Source organism: Mugil cephalus, chromosome 1 (assembly GCF_022458985.1).
Source record: "Mugil cephalus isolate CIBA_MC_2020 chromosome 1, CIBA_Mcephalus_1.1, whole genome shotgun sequence".
Classification (NCBI taxonomy): Eukaryota; Metazoa; Chordata; class Actinopteri; order Mugiliformes; family Mugilidae; genus Mugil; species Mugil cephalus.
The window spans coordinates 19,987,498-20,008,540 of record NC_061770.1 but is presented as its reverse complement, the minus strand read 5'-3'; the positions used below and the strand labels follow the sequence as shown (position 1 = coordinate 20,008,540).

The window sequence follows — 21,043 nt, the reverse complement described above, 5'->3', positions numbered from 1 at the left end:
AGTACATATCTAGTATCTATAATATATCTAGTATCTAGTATACATGTAGTATCTATTCTCTGGAATATATCTAGTATATATGCAGAATCTAGTATCTAGAATATATCTAGTACATATCTAGTATCTAGTATATATGTAGTATCTAGTCTCTGGAATATATCTAGTACATATCTAGTCTCTAGTCTCCAGTACATATATATAACACCAGAGAGCAAACACAGCCTATACGCAACCAGACGTGGACACACAGACTCACAGACAGAAAGAGCAGCGAGGCAGAGCCAGCTGCCATTTGAAACATTCTGACGTGTAAATAAACACCTAAGAGCTTTCTGGCCAAACAAAACCAATTTTCAAAGCTCTACAAACACCGTTGGACCAATGGCGACACCGGCCTTTTCTTTCCTTAAGAGGAACCGCTCAATTAATATGTCACCACAAGTCATGACCACGAGACCCTGCTAAAATAAGCGAGCCACTTCAGCCCTCGCCTCTGGAGGGAGACGAGAGAGACATAAATTGCCCTCTTTAAAGTAAAAGAGTCATCCAAAAAACCAATAAGCTGTGAGTGGGCACCTGCGGCACTGAAAATAAATAAGTTGCGTTGCCTTTTTTCTTTTCTTTTTTTTTTTTTTCATTCCCACCCTGCTTACACCCTCATCGCCTTATGAACAACCTGAGAAAACAATTTGATTTATCCATTTCCATCAGGTAGCCGCTCCCTCCGTGCAGCCAAAGCTGTCCACGCAGCGTCTGCTCCGTGGCAGCCGTTTAAAAATGAGAAGACGTCCATCCTGCACATGCTCTACAGCAGAGGTGTCAAACTCATTTTAGTCTGGGGGCCACGTACGACCCAATTTGAACTCAAGTGGGCCGGACCAGCGACATAACAGAATAATGACATGTAAATGACAACTCCAGACTTCTTACATTAGTTTTAGCGCACAGAAGAACAAACAAATTAGGAGATTGTTTACATTTGCAAAAAAAAAGTGCAATCTGGGCACATTGCTGTCTTCTGTGTTCTCAGTGTTTGTGTTCGGTCCACTGATCTTACTAAAACAGTGGACACATCAGGAACAGCAGTTATTTTCATTGAAAAATTGCAAATACATGCTGTGGGCCGGATTTGACCCACTGGCGGGCCGCTTTTAGCCCACGAGCCTTATGCTTGACACCTGTTCTCTTTAAAAATCACTACTCACTACTGTTTAAGACACAGAAGTGTTGTATTTCTATGCATGAGGAATGTGCAAATACCGACCTAAACGTTAACATTTAAATCAATTAATTCATTAGTAAAGAAAATCCTTTGGAGATTGAAGAGAACTAAAAGACATTTTTTCATATAAATACAGGAGATCACAGCCCAAAATACGTTTTACAGATTTATTTCCACGGATTAGCCCCGTTGGTTTTTTTTATTTTTGAGGAGGGCGACAGAAGCACTCCTCGCATGCTCCGTGGCTGTAGGTGATGAAAACGGAGAGGAGCAGCTTTGACGAGCGCCGCCGTCCCTGTCACGGACACCGTGTTGGCTCGCTGCTACGCATCCCTGCATTGTTCCCCGCCGCTACACCTGACACTGCCTCTTAGACCCGCGCTGTGTGTCTGTGTGCGATGTGATCTCAAACACAATGCAGGAATGAAGAGAGGAGGAAGTGATCAAAGTGTCAACCAGAGCCCCTGATACCGAAAACCCGCGGTGCCCCCTGCTCGGAAACGCTATCTACTCAGGTAATTTAGATACCCGCCGCGAGTACTACAAGGCTTTGATGTTGGTTTAATGGAGGATTAAAGTTTTAGCCGGACTATTACTAGCTCACTACGAGGAGAATCTAACGGTACGTTCTGATGTAGAAAACTGGACTTTTGGACACAGGCTCAGAAAAAAAAGAATTTTAAATATTGGACTTTCCCAAAAAGGACGTTGGCCAGACGTCAAGTTCCTCAGGAATGTAAAAGATGCTCAGTGTTTAATGATGCCTCTGAGCCTCAGCAGTAATGGAAATGAGGCGTAACGTTTTCAACAGTGATATTAGATTGTCTCAAAAGAGCACTCTGGAATAAAACATTTTTTTTTATTCCTTGTAATCACAACAGGAAAGACAGCTGAAGTCTCACGCAAATCCTTTATGAGTTTTGCAAATCCCCAATCAGAGCCCAATAATCGCAGCAATCAACACAAATTCATCCGATCCTTCAAGGCGGCTGCTCAACCTTGCAATTGCCGTCGTGGAACCACCGCAACTTTACGCAAATTTGCCGTTGCAGCGCTGCAGCAATTTCCCCCCCGCGCAAAAACGGCGCGAGCACCGAGCTCGCTTCCTCACCCCATTGGCGCAAACACGCTTTCACCAACGAAAGTTGCTGCTGGAGACTTTGCGAGGCAACTTCCTGATGTTCTACACGAATGCAGGGATAAACTGTGGTGGTGGAATACAAACAAAAGTCATTGATTAGAAAACACTTTTCTACCACAAAACAACGGCTGAAATGAGTGAGCGAAAACAGACCAAACTAATTACCACGACAGAGGCTATTGCCTCCAGATCTAGTGCGGAGAGAATTAATGTGGTTCAGATTAAATGTGAATGGTTAGCAGTGATGTTTAGTGAAGGGCCCGGGGGCAGCAAGAGGCGGACCTGTGTGGACCAGGATCCAAGACTACTGATACTACGGATGTACTGATGAAGCGTTTTCTAGCCTTTACCGTACCAGGACACTCGTTTTGTGTTAGAAACGAAGGTTGACATTTTTGGGGGGAATTTCAACCAACCCAATGTAATTTTAGAGCAGAACTTGCAACACTTTGGAAAAGTTGTAGTGAAATCAGGCATTTTAAGCGCCAACAATCCCAACAGCCGAAATGAGTGCGTGACGTATGCCGGAGACGTAATGTAGCTGAGCAAAAACACAGTTAGAACAAGATGAAAAGAGCAGGTTTGAAGTCCTTATATCAGAACAAAGGAGCGGAGAGAAAAGTTGAGAACATAGATGGAGTCCATTTATCGCGTCTCCTCTGTGAGATATTGGTTTCAAAGGTGCAGTTGTAAGTGAAAGACACAGGTTAGAGCATGACGACCACTGTTCTAACTATGTTGTGTGTGCGTGTGTGTGTGTCTTGGTAGACCCAGATGGCAGGCGGGCAAGGGGGAAGGTGGGCAAAGCGGACAGGAAGCAGTAAAGGAGAGTTCTGGTTACGAGGATCAGAGGCAGGACGAAGCACGCTCAAAGCTCCTGCCGCTACCGTACTCAAGGTGTGGGTTACACTCCCGGACACAAAGGACACACACGGACACACACACATACTCACGGCTCCCCAAAGGACAGGCCACCGGTGCATGTGTCTGTTTTCCAATTAACACGCAACAGTAAATGTGCACGTGCATGCGCGCGCACACATATCCCCGACACCCCCACCCTAATGAAGCAGATCCACTTAAAAGGACTCGTATCAACTGTCAACAGCCATGTTTAGTTGTTTAGGCCTCTTTTCTCCGCTGATGAAGACCAGACCTTGGAAAATGCAGCCACCCATCGGCCACATGTTGCCTCTAATACTGACCCAATAAGCCATGAGGGATGGAGACAGGGAAACAAAACATTAGGCAGCAAAGGAGGGGATCGAGTGATGGATGTAAGAGCATGGGAGAAGAGGAGGAGGAGGAGGAGGAGGAGGAGGAGGAGGCGCTTGCAAGTAAAGATGTAACAGCGTTAAAGGGAGAAGGAAGCGCGTGGGCCTGCTGCTAATTTCCCGCCCTGAGTGCAGTAATCTGAGGGGAAGATTAAGGTGAAGGAGTTATTCTTGACTATTTTATTAAGAGGTGCTTTAGGCGCTGGAAGAAGGGGCTTTAGTGCTCCTCCAGCAGCGTGCCATACAATACAAGACAAACATTTGCTGTTATTTCACCAAAGTACTCTCAGATGTGCTGGTTCGGGGCCTTGCCTTTTTTTTTTTTTTTTTGCCGCAGATGAACTTGGCATCAGATCCCCTCCCTCCCCGCCACCCACCCCCGCTTCTCTACTAAGAACAAACAAACAAAAAAAGCCTGCCCTTCTTTTCCGTAGGTCCTGCGCTCAGCCCGCATCCGGCAGATAAATTTGAAGGCGTCAAAAGAGGAGACGGCGAAAACTTCACACCTAGTTCTAATTAAAACGGGGGAGGGATAATAAACACAGAAACGTGACACTCTTCTCTTTACGTTGAAGAAAGGGTCGTATGCGTGCGATTGCGTCATCATAATCTAAACTATGCAAAAAAAAAAATAAAAAAATGCGACTTAACCTTAAATCAAGCTTTTATTGCTACAAATAATCAGAAAAGTGTGAGATGGAAGTGTTACTTCATGTCTCTATATCCCCCTAAATAACGTGAGGCAATATAGAAAAATGGAGATTAAAATGGCGCCGAGGCCGAGGCCGGTGACAGGCCGCAAGCAGCCTCACCCACCTGCCTCTTTTGTTTGCTTTGTCATTGCTTCACCATTCTTAAGCCCTTACTGCTCTTCAGCACTGCTGAAAAACAAGATGTCTCTGTCAGCCCGTGTGTGTGTGTGTGTGTGTTTGTATGCGTGTGTGTGTTTGTGCTTGCGGTCATCCAAGTGAACTTTTACTGCATTCGGGAAAATGAAGAGAAACAGATTTGAAAAAAGCCAACACGGCGCTAAAAACCCAAAAAAAAGTAACAGTAGCAGCCAGCGGCCTCCGCCCCCCTGAAACGAGCAGTGTGCGCGTCGCGGGGCGCAAACGTTTGTTTGGAATAGCATCTTTGCCGCTAAAGCTGCTTAATTGACACGCCTGGAAAAGCTCGTGAACCCTGAGCCGAACGGTCAGCGCGGACAGACAGAAACCACTCAAGTGGCCGTTTTAACCACTCATAAAACACAATTCAGAAACCGGATCTTCCTCTTTCCTTTTCTGTGCTCGAAAAAGAGGATGTGGCTAGACTTGATGAGGATAGAGGTGGGGAGTGAGGGAGGCATGAGACTTGGGAAGTCTCTCTCCTTAAACCCCGAGCTATAAAAACTCTAATTCGATCGTCTCAGGCTTTAAAGACAATGAAGTCCGTCTGACGTAAAGTCAGCACCTCGGGGAGACGTCTATCAGCGAAAACAGGAGAAATGACCGGTTTCTTCACGGAGAGCACCTCCAACACTGACATCACATTCAGTGCACTCCTCTTTAAAAAAAAACGAATGAGCAGCTGTGGCTGCAGAAGAAGATATGTCCCGGAGGACGTCGAAGACGTCCCGGACTGACATCTAACAGCGTAAAAGTATCCAAACATGGGACGTCCTTTCGGTGCAACGTAGACGTAACATCCAAGCGAGAGCGACACTGAAGAAGCGGCCCAGTTCATGACATCACCCGAATCCTATAGGTGATGATGTGTGAAATGCACAAGGGAGGGCAGCTGTGTCTGGGAGACAGCGCCAACAGGGAGTTTCTTCAGATGGCAGGGGAAGGCCGCCGGGTTTCACACAGAAACTTGATTGGAGCCGAGTGATGTTTTTTTTCCCCCACATAAAAGCTCAGGTTACAAACATTAAAAACCAAGTGATCAGGGCATTGTCTTCGCGTTTCAAAATCACAGCAGCGCCGGCATTGTCTGCTCGCCACGGTTAAGCCCAGTTTTGATCGTGAAACTGCCGCACTTGTGTAACTGGTCTGGGTGTGTTCAAATCCCTCGTACCACCCATTGCTTCTGTCTGTGTTTTGTTGGAGTCGGCGCAGAAAACGCAGCCGCTGCTGCTTTCCTGAACAGAGGCCCGCGTGGGCGAGCTATCTTTTTACTGGAAAGAGTAAAAATAAAAAGCCCGGCCGCAAACGCGCTCCTCTGTCCCGCCATGTGTGGTAATCCTTCCTCCTCAAAAATGCATCATATGATAGAGCAAGTTAAAAAATGCATGAATATGTCAGTAACTTATTTTGTCGTTCTAAGGCTAGATTTTTAATTATCGTTATCTGAATGAAAACCACAAAAAAAAAGAAAAAAAAAAAAAGAATCATTATTATAATTATAGTAGCACATTGGGAGGTTTGTTTGTGTAACTACTGCTTTTCAGGAAAACGTTTCCTAACCCTCTTCTCTCAGGACTGCGCCAGATGAGCCCGTGTTGCGCTGAAAGCCTTCCCCTTTTCCAGCAAGGAGAACATTTTACAATTAATACGGGCCGATCAGTCTGCCTCTGGGACACCGAGCATCACAGAGACGCGAGCTCGTAATAGAGCTATTTGTTTTCCTCAGAAAGCTGTCCAAAACGCTCTCGCCGGGATCGCCAGACTGCACAAAGGCCAGCTATGAATTGCTCAAATCCACTGGGGCGCTTTATTGATTAGGCCCGCGGCTAGCGGAACGCAAATATGCAGCTAAATTAGATATTGGTGTTTGTGTGCGAGCGTGCGCTGAGGTGAAATCAACTTAATCTGCATCTTATAAAGCGCGAGACTTTTAAATGCAACGTCATTTTTAATGTTGCGATGGAGGTGTCAATAACGCAAATACTGTGTTTATTTGATGTTTCTTAGCAGATTAAACAGAGGCAGTGCCTGGTGATAAAAAGAAAGCAGCACTCACATTTGATGAGAAATACAAACCATTTATTTTTTTTATTTTTATTTTTTTAATTGAATTAATAAATATGGGATAAAAGCTGGATCTTGACAAAACCTGCACTTTTCTCTTGGAGAGGGCTGTGTGATGATTGGCTTGTGTGATGATTGGATCAAATATCTAACCATAGATACTAGGGCTGGGAAGTATGACCGAAAATGTATATCAGGGTATTTTTCAAAGTTCTGACAGTATCATGGTATTTTTTATTTTTTCATGCATAATCACGTGTTCATTTTCCACCAGTTGAGAGACGAATTAATACAGTAGATTGACTACGGATGGACTAGTTTACTGTGAGTAAATATTGTAGAATAACCGGTTTGTAGAATAACGGGTTTGCATGGCCCCGTGTTAGCACTGCCTGCTGATGTGGAAATCTAAGGACGTTTACAGCTCAGAGAAGAAAAAGAAAATTTAAAAAATGAAATGTTATCAAGATGAGATGACGGTTTCATTTATTTTCACATATTTATTCATATTTGAACATGTTTAAAATGCTATGTCTGTAATGTCAGTGTGACCAGTTACCGTAATAATTGTAGACTGCGTGCAACATTTTTTTTTTTTTCCTCATTCATAAAAAGCTAAAATTGGGGACACTTTCGAGGACAGCTATATCCGGGAGACTGTCCCCAGACATCAGGGACATCTGGTCACCCTAAAAAAAAACAAAAAAACAAAAAAAAAACAAAATAACCAACATGGCACCTTTTTATGGCACATCTTCTCGTTCTACTGCTTCACTTTTCGGCCTTTTCAATCTCCACCACTCGTCCCAGTGACACAGTCGCACCATGTGTGTTTAGACGCTGTGTTATCAAATACACCGGTGTGCCCGTATATTAAAAATTCATATCATAACAACAAAAAAAACACCGGTATTCAGCATGAACTGGTATACCGCCCAGCCCTAACAGACACTAACATATATAACAGCCTCCCCCTCTCTCCTGTTCCATTTCTTGCTCACATCCGCTTCCCTTCCTCTTTGACGTCTCCCTTTTCAACAAGAGCAGTTTGTCAGGGTCAGAAAGCAATTTAAAACCTCTATTAATGAGAGCCAGAGAGAGAGGGAGGGAGAGAGACGGAGGGAGGGAGAAGTTAAAGGGAGGGAGAGAAAGAAAGATGAGGTAGTGGGGCAGAGAGAAGAAGAAGAAGAAGAAGAAGAAGAGGATGAGGAAGGAGGGAGGAGGGAGGAGGGAGGGGCAGGCTGGGGTGTCAGCCATCAAAGCAGACCAGGAGAAAAGAAGGCCAGGTGCTGGTTGTGGGAATGTGCCGTCCATGGTTCCAGGGACCAGAGAGCTTTGGTGGAGTGTGTGTGTGTGTGTGTGTGTGGAGGGGGGGTGGGTGGGCAGGGTGGTAATTAGCCAAGCCTGGAGGAGAGAGAGGGCCCTCGAGGGCCCGCGGGGATAGCCCCTCCGAGAGGATACCATTTGCACTTCTACAGGAGCCGCCAGCCCCGGGCCACAAAGAAGGGGAAAAGGGGAACTATGGCATCCTTTATCAGGCCGGACAAAGACGCCGCATCTTTTCAAAGGGGACCGGAGAGAGAGAGAAACTCCAGTGTTCCAGGGAAGGAGGGGAAAAGGGAGAAATAGAGAGGAGAAGAAAGAATCCTAGGACTGGTCAGGAGAGGGACAGGGAGAGGGGAGAGAGATGCCAGTGTGTGGGTTGCAAAGCGAGACAGGAGGTTACGGTCATACTGCGACCCAGCCGGTCCTCTGAGACATCAGAAATTCACTAATGTCCCACACACACACACACGCACACACGCACACACACACACACACACACACACGCACACGCACACGCACACGCACACACACGCTTAGATAACACATAGCGCTGAGCCGCCCAAGGATATTCCCAGTGCATAGCAACTGAAAACAGTAAAATGTTGTTTTTAAACATTTCTAACATTTTCCATGCCCTTCGCATTGGAGACGAGAGACATGAAGTGTCTCTGTAAGTAAAAGAAAACAAAAGACATTTCTCCCGTAAATGTCGATGCGTTGCGAAACCGCATCTAGTTGTAGGAGGGCTGTAGTGCGTATCCCGGGTCACAGAGCTCAGTCAGAAAAAGAAGAAGAGGAGGAGCTCGCGCATCAACGTCGCGCAGCCTTCCTTTCCGTCATCGTAGTGGTGAAGCAACAGGACATATTGGACCCGGCCACGATCACCAGCCTCTAGTCCGCCATTGACGTCGTCGCTGTTACGAGGTGTCGGGGTGAGGGGCGAGAGTGGGGGGGGGTGATGATGTTCGTATCGGGCCGTTCACACGAATGAACATGAGGATCCAGGTCCGTCATTGGCAGCGGGCAGAACCGTGCAAGACCTGTGCGGCTTCGCCCCCAAAAACATGAGATTGGCGTAAATGTTTTCCTCAGCTCCTTTTCAAACTCTCGTGAGAGTGGATAAGGAGTCAAAGCGGCCGCCCTCTACCTTTGACATTATCAGGGGATCTTAAGAGTTGTGCCCTCCTGCAGAGAGTTGCAAAGTGAAGGTCAACGACATTACTTTTACCTATTACCTTTGGAGCACGGCTGCGCGTTGAGGAGGGGGGGGGGGCTGAATGGCGGCCTTTCAGGCTGGAGAGCAGCCTGACAGCCTTAGCCGAGCGGGGGCCAAAGGTCAGACGGGTCATGTGATAAGGCATTTCAGACCTGCATATAGGGCCCCAGACTGAAGAGGGCCCACCCCCCTCTCTGCCCCTTCCCTCTTTCTCCGTGTCTCTTCCCTTCCTTTCTTTTCCTTTTCCTCTCCATGTCCCCCCTCGCTCCTGCTCTCTGGACACAAAATGCCATTTGTTGTCCGTCAGTCAGTAGCGCGGGGCTCGGGTCGGGCCCGGCGCTGAAAGCTCCATTCACACACCCTCTCACCCAGGGATGTTTTTGCAATTCAATATTTTCACACGAAGGCAGCTTCATCGTTACTTTGGAACCGTACACTTGGCAGGATGAGGCTGTTGGGGGGGCGTGGGGGGGGGCCTCTGGGACAGAGGGGCTGAGAGGTGGAGGAGAGGGGGTCAGCACAGAGGAATCCTAGTGTCAGGAGGGGAAGGGCCTGTGCCGGCTAATGGGCCATCTTGAAATGTTTTAACCGGGACCCCTCCGACACCTACGCGCACACACACACACACACACACACAAACAAGTGCGCACTCACGAGCGGCTCCACACACATTCCAGTCTACTCATCGCTTCACAACCAATCTGACTCCAGGTTAACAAGGAGGGCTCTTATTTCCTTCATCAAAATTTCTGTGCTAATACAGCCACACTACCCCGCCAGAGAGAAGGAGAAAAAAAAAATCTTTTCCCCCCCTTCCCTCACTCCTCCAGACAGCATCTTTCCAGCCTACGTCTCCAACACATGAACAGGATTTCTAAAAACTCAGAAACTTCAACGTCGCATATTTATTTATTTTTTTTCAAGTGCGTTGCATCCGAGAACAAAAGAAATTTGTTCCAATTCCGCGACACCTAAGGATTTGTTTAGCATACAGAGTGGGTGAAGGAGGTGGGGAGGGTGGAGGTTGGGGTGGAGGGAGGGGTGCTGCAATGAGAGGGGACGCCTAATATATTTATCCTGTGCACCACACTCTACTTAATGAAATTAAACCACACCAATAGTGGCCCTTTGTCTCCGGGGGATTCAGTAATCAACATGCCACCAGTTTTCATTTTGTATGAAAATAAATGGCAGCTGGTGATATGGGCCTAATTGTGTTGCGCCGGAGGAGGAGCCGGGCGAGAGGGGAAACTTCTCAGCGCCGACGTGAGCGGTGGAGCCAATTTTCATGGACAGGAGCGCTCGAGAGAGGTGGTCAAATAAGCGGAGGCATTCATCTGGGGGGGGGACCGGCCGTACCCCCGCTTCTGCTCTCTCCTCCTCCTCGTCCTATCCATCATACTCACAAAGAAAGTTAGCCAAGTATTAAACAAATAGAGAACTGGTGAGCCCTATGCACTAGCGCCTGGCAGGGTCACTGGATAATGACAGCTCAATTACTGTGAATCTCCTTGCACGCCGTCCCCACCACCACCACCGCCACCAACCCTCCCTCCTCTAGCACAATCCCCGCATTTGCCCCACCCAGCGCGGCAAATTTGTCAAACTCCCCCAAAACGACGGGCCCGACAGTGTAATCGCTAACCGTCCCGACCGACATGAAAGGGGCCTTTATCTGGCCAAATCAAAGAACCTGATCTCTGGGAGAGAAGGGGCGGGGGGGGGGGGGGACCAGAGAGGGAGAAAACGTCCCGCTCGGCCCCCTTGTGAGACGCGGAGATGTGCCTCTAATCCGCTTTAATGAGACACCGCTTGCCCATCTCTGCGGTAATGACGAGGACACGGCGAGGAAGACACGGGGAGGGAGGGAGGGAGGGAGGGTGAGATGGAAGGGGAGATGGAGCCAAGGCTTTGAACTGGCGGCGCGATGAAAGGGGGAAGCAGGCGGAGGGAGTTTAGAGCCACGCTGCGTTCCGCTCACCACTGTCTGTCGGAGGACACGGGGGCGGACGCGGAGCCCAGGGGACAGAGCAGTTTGTCTGCTTATCGTATCTGGACAGGATGAGCCGTCATCAAGCGGGAGCGGACTGGGAATGGACAGTGTGCGTCCATACGTGTGTGAAGATGAGCAACATGTTTGTGAGGCCGCTGCAGAGAAAGGGACAGACTGCAGCTTGAAAAAAAAAGTTAGGGTTTATACAATGGGATGAGAAGGCCTTCAATCCAAAACCTGCAGTATTAGTATTGTGCTCTAACATGTTTACATACTGAGACGTTAAAAGTTTACAATTATATGCAAAACTATTCACTAAACACATCAAACCAGAGATTAAAATAATGAATATTCTCACATTTACACGTGGTTCTGATTATATGTCAAACTATTTTTGGCAAAATTGGAATTACGACTTCCTCGGAACCATTTGTTTTAACGCGTTCGCCAAGATTCGCCTGTGCTGAGGACGAGGGGGCCGGGTGGAGGGATGGGGGGGGGAGAGTTCAAGAATGAATGAGAGGCGATTGCAAATGAAGAAATAAAACAAAGTGAGAGAGAGTGTGAGAGAGAGAGAGAGAAAAAGTGAGCGGGTTAATACCAAACAAATCGGGATTAGACCCAGATAAGACTGGTCACAATGCTGAGCAATCCCTGGGATATCACGATGCGGGGTGGGGGAATCATGAGGGCCGCCGGAGCACGCTAATTAGGGACCCGACACATTTGCCCCCTTGTTTTGCAAACACCGCACACTGTTCAGCAGCGGGTGGTGCACAATCACACCAGACACACGGAGAGATAATCATTTAGCGTTAATCAGCGCGCTACCAAGTAAAGATGAGGCATTTCCTACGGGACGGTGTCTCCGGCAGCCGTGGCGTATTCTTAGCTCGGAGGAGCTTCGACGGAATCTGCAAGACACGACCCCAGCAAGGAGGGGGTGTGGGGGGTGTGGGGGGTGTTCGGTAATTTGATATGCAATTTGATAAGCAGCTACAGGTCAAGACAAAATGCATTTAACTTCAGCGTAATGGCTTTTCATTTCTTTGAACCTCTTTTTGACCAGCACATGCCGCTGTCTGAATTCTGTTTCGGCTATTTTTAACAAAACCCCCCCCCCCCCCCCCCCCCCCCCCCCCCCCCCCCTCACCCTCCCTCATTTGCAGGCTGAAAAACAAAGGGGGTACGAGGAGAGACGAAAAACAGGGGGCCGCTGAAAAAGAAAACATCAGCGATATATCTTCGACTCTCTCAGGCATGTCAAAGTCTCCACTACCAAAGCGATCGGGAGAACGCTGTGTTTTTTTCCAAACATGGCGGATGAGGTCACGGTGCAAGGAGGGAAAGAGGCGTTTTTTTGCCAACTGGATAATGTGAGGTCAACGTATCAATGGAATGAATGGGATTTAGAGCCATGTGCAAGAGCTTAATGCAATGGTATTTGTATGTCAACTCAAAATTTGACTTAGCCAGCATGAGACCGGGCTGGGAGCATGGGGGCCGCAACGTGTGTGTGTGTGTGTGTGTGTGTGTGTGTGTGTGTGTGTCGGCGTGAGAGAGCCTGCGTGTGTCCAGGTGCCCACCCATCGCCGCGCCAGACTTGGCCAAGGTCAGAGCTCGAAGCAGTGACGGGACCTCCAACAACTGCACAAAAAAAAACGCTGCACACGCCGATTCTCGCACGCTCACGCACATTTAGCAGCAGCCAGCAGTTGCCAGCTCCCGCTGCTCGGGTGACATTTACACTCAACCTTTCTGGTTTGTGATTGATTGGGGTTAAATCATACCAATGCACAAAAAAAATCTGTCACCGCCGAGGTGTGCGGGGTGACGCGCGTCCGTCCGCGTCGCTGTGCGCGCGCGGGGTGTTTCGCTACGTGTGTGCGTGTGTGCGTGTGTGCGTGTGTGCGTGCGTGCGTGCGTGGGCATGTGTCACTGCAAACTGCAACTACGGAAAGACGGACGAATGTTTTTTCGAGCTCTCGCCGGGACTCGGCCCGGTGCAGAGGAGTCGCTGCGACTTCATAATTGTGCAAAAAAAAAAAAAAATACGACTTCAGCTTACTTTAAAAACCAAGCTCTGTCTTCGTCGTGTGTGTAGTTTGGAGTGAACAAGCAATGGAGGGTGGTTGCTGGGGGGAGAAGATGGCCTGGAGTTGGTTATTAAATATGAAATCAGAAGTGAATTATTAAATGTCTCGCGTGAAGACATTCTAGTATCCATATGTTTGCATCAGATTCACATTGGATGGCACGTATTTGACCGGATTAGAGTCTTTCCAATGTTAACTCCGGCCAAACCAGCAGCAGAGGCAACTGTATAACAATAAAAGCATTTCCCCGGTGGTAAAACACCGTCTTACCTAATGTGCAGCAGGAAGAGGAGGAGTCAAAGATAGTGAAAGAAAACATTTAAATACCGGCTGCAGAGCAGAGGTCGTAAAAAACGCACTATTTATACAAATAACTGGAATATTCCTTTAATGAATGAATCTCCCCGATTTAGAGCTTTACAGCTGCCGTAAATCAAAGCCTAACCAGTTCCTTAATTCTCTCTCCTGTTTACTCCCCACACAGGTGGAAGAGATCACAGAAGTTTTCTTTACGGGCTGACTGTTTCAAAGATTTAGGACTCGTAAGCAAACCGGAGACGTCAGACAACACTGTCCTCCACATTTCTGGGTAATGTGGAGACTCGGAGTCGTTCAAGAATGTGCCTCTCGCAGCAGATTGGGAGATATAGTTACAAAAACTATTGCATCTTTATTTGTGTTACATTACGTGAGGTAAATGCGTTAGGGCAACAGATAGTGTCTTGATAGGGAGCTGACCATGTCCAAAACACTGAGCGACCTCAAATACCTTCCCCTCCGCTACAACCGAATGGTAAACTTTGGCAAGATCGCGCGTACATTGCCCAACGTTTCTTGGATTACCACTCATTCTGAGAATAGTTTGCAAAGCACAAAACTACTTCACCAAACAAACACGGGCAAAGTGGAAAACAATAGGAAACAAATATGGAAAAAGTCGAAACGGACCCATTGTTCACGCGCCGAACTGTGTCCCGCACGCGCGCGCGCCGTGAGGAACTGACATCCCACCAACTTCCATAATCAAGTACTTATGCAGCTAACGTGGCCTCGCCAAGTGCGGAATGATGCAATTAGTTAGGCTACACAATTTTTCAATCATTCAGAGATTGACACAAATGCTCCTAAAATCGGTCCAAATGTTTGGAGCGAAACTCCCGACACCGTGGAAACTGGATTTTACAAGTCACTGCGAGGCAGGATGTCCCCTGTGATGCTGTGAGACGGCAAGCAACGCTCCCGTGAAATGAAAAATAAAAATAAAGAAAAGGACAGATTGTCGTTTGACGTCATCCATTTTTTTGGTGCGTTTTTTGTCCAGGTGTACGTTTTAATGATCATCCTAGGCCACTGTCCATCATTTTTGAGATGTAAAACTTCAAGTCTTGAAACAGTTTCCTTGAAAGATCATCATACATGAAAGTGAACGGGTTTTTAAAGAACACTCATCCTGTTTTATTTGTGAAAGGTCTGCAGCCATAAGGTAAAGATCTTATAGGTACATCCAGAATTTATATGTAAAGCCACAGCAAGCAAATCACAAGCATTCATCCGTTAGTGACGAATTTGGAATTAAATTTAACTGAGGAAGTCTTCTAAAATGACCAAAACGTGAGTCATTACTAGAATTTCTATTAATTAGCTTCAAAATAAAAGCAGCTAAAACTCGGATTGACACGGAAAAGGTCACGAAGAGCGCACTTCCATACCCTACATTTCCGTTTCATTTGATGATCCTATAATTTTTATGTCCAGGCTCTAATCTGTGAACATGAAGGAGTGCTATCTGACACACATTACAGCTGCATAGCAGTAATACACTGGAGCCTGCACGGGACCCTGAACGTTTAGCCAGAAGTTCAACATAGCTACCATTGTTGGTTTTAAAGTGTTATGGGTTGGGTTTTATTACTTCTGTCAAAACACCAGAAGCTGTTGAGCCAGGCCAAGTTCATGACTGGGAGTCCATCTAATAAGGGCCCTTTAACGCAGAGATCAATAGGATATCTGGCAATTAGCAGAAATAAGCCAGAGAGAAAGACAGAGAGAGGTGGATGGGAACTGGCTGCGGAGGAGAGGAGTGGGGCATTTTGTGCAAAAATAAAAAATTATTAAAAACAAATAATAAGCGTAAAAAAATCACACAAACGACAAAATCAAGCACTACAAAAATGTGGTGTTACTTTTCATTGTAGTCACCTGATAAAGGAGAGGATTCAAAAAAATAAGTCTATTAAATAAATAAGCTTTGGTGAGAATCAGCGTGGATTCAGCGCCTTCCTGTTCCTCCACATGTGACAAAAAGCTGCTTCTGTTTTAATTATATTCCTGTGCAGTTGTTGCGCGCATGCAGCAGAGCGAGAGAGGGAGAAAGACGCGTGCGTCTCTATGCGTCTCACCTGTCCACTGGAAAGGAAAAAAAAAGAAAAAAGAAAAAAAAAAGATTAAATAACTAAATACATGTACGCTCACTAAACCGGAAGTCCTAATTGATCCAAAACCAATTTAAGGGCTACATATGGGCCCAGAAGAATACCACAACAAAACAGCCGCAAGGTGTTAAACTTTTCAAACACAATCAGCCCTCTGTAGCGCGCAGACACACACGCAGGGGTCGGGCTATGGTAAACACAGCTTCAGTGTCTGAGCAGTGAACTTACAGGTGCCAAAGGCATTTATATTGTCGGTTTGGGTCTTTATTCCCTAGCAGATTGCCTGTATCGATCTTTAGTTTTTGAGATAACGCGAGGCCAAGCCTCGTATCAAACCCGGTATCTTTGAGAAAAAGAGATGTCGCGTCAGGAATCGACGACTACTCCATGTTTAGTAAATATGGGAAAATACATTTTCACAAATGCAAAGTAAAAAATAAATAAAATAAAAATCGGTGTTAAATTTGAAATATTTATACATATGTGTGTACTACAAACGGCGACGGAGCAACTGAGAGTTTCCTTAATAATCCAAAGACGCATTAACGCAGCATGTAAACAAACAGAACGGCCTCATACTAGTGATCAATGGGAGGCTTTTACTAAAGCAAACACATATTAATATTCTGCAGGACTGTGGAGTCAAAAAAAATGGTGGCCTTTAATGTGTGCGTAAAAGAGAAGAAATAATACGCGAGGGTTAAACATAAAATGATAAACCAGCTGGTGCGCACCGCTGTGGGCCTCACATATAGCTGAGTTGTTTTTTTGTTTTTTTTTAAAAAAAAAAAAGAAGAAGAAGAGAGACTGAAACACACTTCCACAGGTCGTATTCAAAAGTCGTGGGCCTGCATGTTTTTGAATGTTAAGAAGAACAAGATATTTTTCATGTCTCCTGTCTGCTCTGTTTTCCTTACACCGCTGCAACACAACAGACCTGAGGCCTCCGGGCTGCACAGGCTGCTCCGACGTTGAGTGCCACAAAGCCAGGTATTTGTGTTCATTAGCACCCGGATCAACAGACTATCAAGGCTGTTTAGAGATCAAGACCAAGTGCAATTACTGGCAAGGAGCGGGATCCTCGACGTGTTTAAGTATTTTTTACCCCCAAAGTAGCCCAATTAGCGGTTTGCTTTTCGTTCATTTTCTCCCACTTTGTCTTAAACTTGAACGGGAACTTGATCCCCGTCACCCCCTCCATCCAATCACGTAGAAGGTGAAAGGGTAATAATAAGACCAGAACATAATAAAAAAATAAATAAATAAATAAAAAAATGGCGGCAATAAATAAATTAAAATAGGAACAACTATAACGCTAACGCTCATTCATTTTTATTATTTTACATCAGAATACACTCGGGGGAAAAAAACAATTAAAACGTTATAATAATCCCATTTAATTATTATTAGGCGCAATTATAATTTTTTTAGGATTAGGTAAAATAAATCTTTAGTTTTGTTTAAAACGTACTTATGCGTGTATTTATTTCACTTTAGATGTGTTCTTTTTCTTTTCTTTCTTTTTTTAAAAAAAAAAAAAAAAAAAAAGCCTGACTTGTGTGAAACATGAGGTCAGGGTGCAGGCTGAATTAACAAGGCCAGTGGCAAAGTTACAAACTTTATGAAGGCCTGTGAACATGCAGTCAAGCCTGTCCGACATACAAAACGACAGGCACAGTTTTTAATATTTTTATTATCATTATTATTATTATTTTTAAAAACATAAATATAAGGACAGGATACACGTGTCTTATTTTTAAGATTTGGCTTCCCACAAAACTACACAGAGATAAATCACGATGAATGCAATAAAACTATAAAAACACAATAAAGGAAAATACAAACAGCACAGAGGCTGACCCATATAATAAGGCCGTAAAACTTGAGCATGCAGGGAAATAAAAATACGGTTCAGAGAAACGCGATTCCGACATCGACCCACCAACAATGAGCAAAAGCCAACAATAAACATGGTCCATCTCCAACAACAACAAAGTGCTCATGTTCACAAAAAAAAGAGAGAAAAAAAAAACGAATACATGAATTTTCCGTGTGACGCGAGCAGCAGTGGTGGTAAGGGCGATTTCAAGACACATTATTGATTGGCATTCCCTCGAGGAGGAACCAGTCTGCAGCAGTCCGCTGTCCCTGGGACCAAACACATTTGCCGGAGAGCGATATCTTCTGCTAAACCGAGCAGGACCGAGTAAAAAAAAAAAAAAGAAAGAAAAAAAAAAGTCTGCTTTCAAATATTGCCCTCTTTCTTTTTCTTTTCTAAATGTGCGTCCCGGCGTCTCCCTCTGCAGAGACTGAGTGCGCCCAGCTCGGCTCTGAGCTGCTGCAGCTACTCGCGGCAGAGCAGTGCCACAGCGCCCACTATTTCAAAAGCCGGGAATATTATTTCACAAGACTTGGAACGGCTCTGTAAAAAAAAAAGTTACTATCCATTTCGACAACTTTCTCGGTAGCTTCGGGGAAATGAAGCCGAGGCTCCGCAGAAACCCCTCCGACGACCGAAAACGGCGAAATACGAGACGGAGCTCAGATTTGGACGGCAGTGTTTATCTGCGCCTTTACAGTTCTGTAGTCAACTAAAGCACCAGCGGCGTTTCTCATCACACATGAAACTTTCTGACACTGGAACCAGCGAAGCCAAGACCGCAGCATGCAGGGGAACGGCGCTACCAGACACCCGGAGCCGGACGCGTTTATTTGGAGCAGAAAAAGTTGTTCTCTGGACAAAGGGTCGCACCATCCTCTGTTAAGGGTATGGCAAATGACAAGGACTCACTGGACATGTACGGAACCGGGAGTTTGGAGCCGGGCGGCTGAAAGCGATAAGAAGGGGAAAAAGTAAGACCTACTTTTGGCCAGTTTTCTCGCCCTCGCCTTGGATCTCATCTTGTCGGCTTGTAGATTCCTCTCGTCGTCCTCCGTGAGCCCAGAAGCAGCAACAACACTATCTTCATCTCACCAGCATTGTCAGTTTGGACACCTTCGCACATGCGCACAGGCCATTCAATCTGACACCCTCGCCGGGGCCAAAAAACTTTCCAATGTATTCATCATCATCACTTTTTTGTCCTATCGTCTCCCCTTTAGATCACTTATCTCTTCCCCTCCTCCTCTTCCTCCTCCTCCCGCTCTCTCTTCACCATCTCACCTTCCCTCCCTCCCCCCCTCACCCTCGTCCCCCCTTCTCACCCGTGCGCCCCCCCCCCTCCTCCCCACCCGCCCCATTCAGCTCCTGCCAGCACCCTCTTGGATTTTTACCCCTTTAACAGCGCCTACTCGGTTTTCTCCAACACAGCGGCGGACACAGTGAGGTATGGTGGTGAGGTCAAGGTCGAAAAAAATGGAAACACGTCAATTATTATTATTATTATTATTACTAATCACATGGTTATTGATTACATTCGTATATACATTTATTTATTTTATGTTTAAATTTTTGTGTTTACATGCTTGCTATAAATGTTGACGAATGAAGTTTCTTTTTTTTTTTTTTTAATTTATAGATTTGCAGAAACGTGGTGCGCAGCCTGTTGACGCAGCTGATTTCTCATCGTGTGCCAAAAAGTGCTCGAATTCCAGGGGTTATTTTTAACTTCATTTATTCACATGCAGGCGTAAAACAGTCCGAGGCTCGATTGTTGATGCAACTTTGCAGGGGCTATGATTTGGTTGTGTGTGTGCGTGTGTGTGTGTGCGCGCGTGTGTGTAAACCGTGTTGCCCTCAGGACAAGCAGCGGCCAGCAGCTGTTTTGACGCACGCATAAAGCCTCCACCAGCAGAGTCCTAGCCGGGGAGCAGTCCACGCTTTTTCTTTTCTCTCCCCCTCTTTCTTTCTTTCCTTCCTTCCATGTTCCACATTTGTAACAACCGTATTGTGCAGCAGCTATTTCTCGGGGAGAAGCGCTCACCCTCAGCAGCACACTGCACATGGGCGCCGGTCACCTGAGCGGATGTGGACGGGCTGCACACTTTCTCTGCGCCACTGTGACTTCTGCACCTGTTTGTTTATTTGTTTGTTTGTTTGCTTGCTTGCTGCAGGCAGGAGAGAGCCTGTTACGTTAATCCGTGCGCCTGGCAGTTCGATGTAGCCTGAAGGACGACGAGGTAATTTTTTTAGATTTCTGTAAACGACCATTTTTATCTAGCATTTATTGAGGAGCAAGTATCAAAGATAATTCTGCAGAAATAATTTTTTTCTTACCATACGCTCATATTAAGTTTTTTATATATTTACATACATGTGCATTTCTAACACACAATTTGATAGTATTTTATTATTTAATATAATTTACTGTAGCTATGATTAATTTAATATATACATATACTACTATTATTAATAATAATAATATTATTAATAATTATATTTTAAAACTATTTATTGTTCAGCTTAAATATTTTTTGTTTGCATTTCTCATAATAACTTTAAAAAATGGATTTTCTGCGTATTAACATTTATTTGGATTTTATTCTGCTGAAAGGGAGCAGAGTCTAGTGTTTCCTGGCGGTGGTAGGCTGCTCGTTATATTCATGTGGTGCCCGGGCCTTTAGCCTGCATGTCATATGGGAATGGTTTCCGTCTAGTTTAGCTGAATAAAGGCGGCTCTATGTTGGAGCCTATTAAAGATCGGTGGTGATGGAGCAACTGCACTCTGCTGGGAGGGAGAGCCTCAGGGATCAATTCCCTGGACGCGAATCGCACCGTATTTACATGGGTCACTTTCAAATCCATGCGGAATCCTTATTATTATTGTCATTATATTATTAAAATTATAATTTCCTTTTCTTATATTTTGTTGGTGTTTTTTTCATATTCTAACCGATGCAAATAAGTGCTGCCATTTCACGTTTGACCCTCAGCTTGTTGCTCATTGCACTGCTCACGCAACAACAACTGATTTGAATAAAGGCTTGAGCTCATCAAACACGTCTCCACTCTGTCCCGGAGAGAAATTGCCGTGGGATGTTTTCCCCTGAGCTGAGGCGAAACGAATGATCATTAATCAATAATAATCAGCAGTAATTAGCATACATTAGCTGTGTATATTAGGGAGTTTGTCTAGCATCACGGGGCGAGGTGGTTTGTTTTACCGGCCTGACTGAGCGCTCCAGATGTGAGTTAACGCTTTCGTAGCTACAGCTCCGGGGAGGGTGAGGTATCAGGAGGTGGCCACCTTGATACGCGACCCAAAACTGTTTTTTTTTTTTTTTTTTTTTGTCCCTGTGCAAAGTTTATCATTTGAAACACGTCCAGGGATTCGTTTTTAAAGACTCCGAGAGGAAACAGGTCGATACACAAATAATAAATTATGTGAATATGGGAACACCGGTGTACAAAGGTTCTGTTTATTCCTTCTTGGTGTCTGAAAGGACCGTGGGA

General features: G+C 45.7%; 1 protein-coding gene across 1 annotated transcript in view; it reads right to left on the bottom strand.

Moving 5' to 3' along the window:
• prdm16 (PR domain containing 16) overlaps nucleotides 1-18,860 on the bottom strand; it is a 173,258-nt gene extending 154,398 nt beyond the window's left edge. The window contains exon 1 of the mRNA XM_047579019.1: nucleotides 18,516-18,860. Within this exon, the coding sequence (XP_047434975.1) occupies nucleotides 18,516-18,552 (37 nt within the window). The 5' untranslated portion in view covers nucleotides 18,553-18,860. The remainder of the gene's footprint in view (nucleotides 1-18,515) is intronic.
• Nucleotides 18,861-21,043: the final 2,183 nt, after the last annotated feature.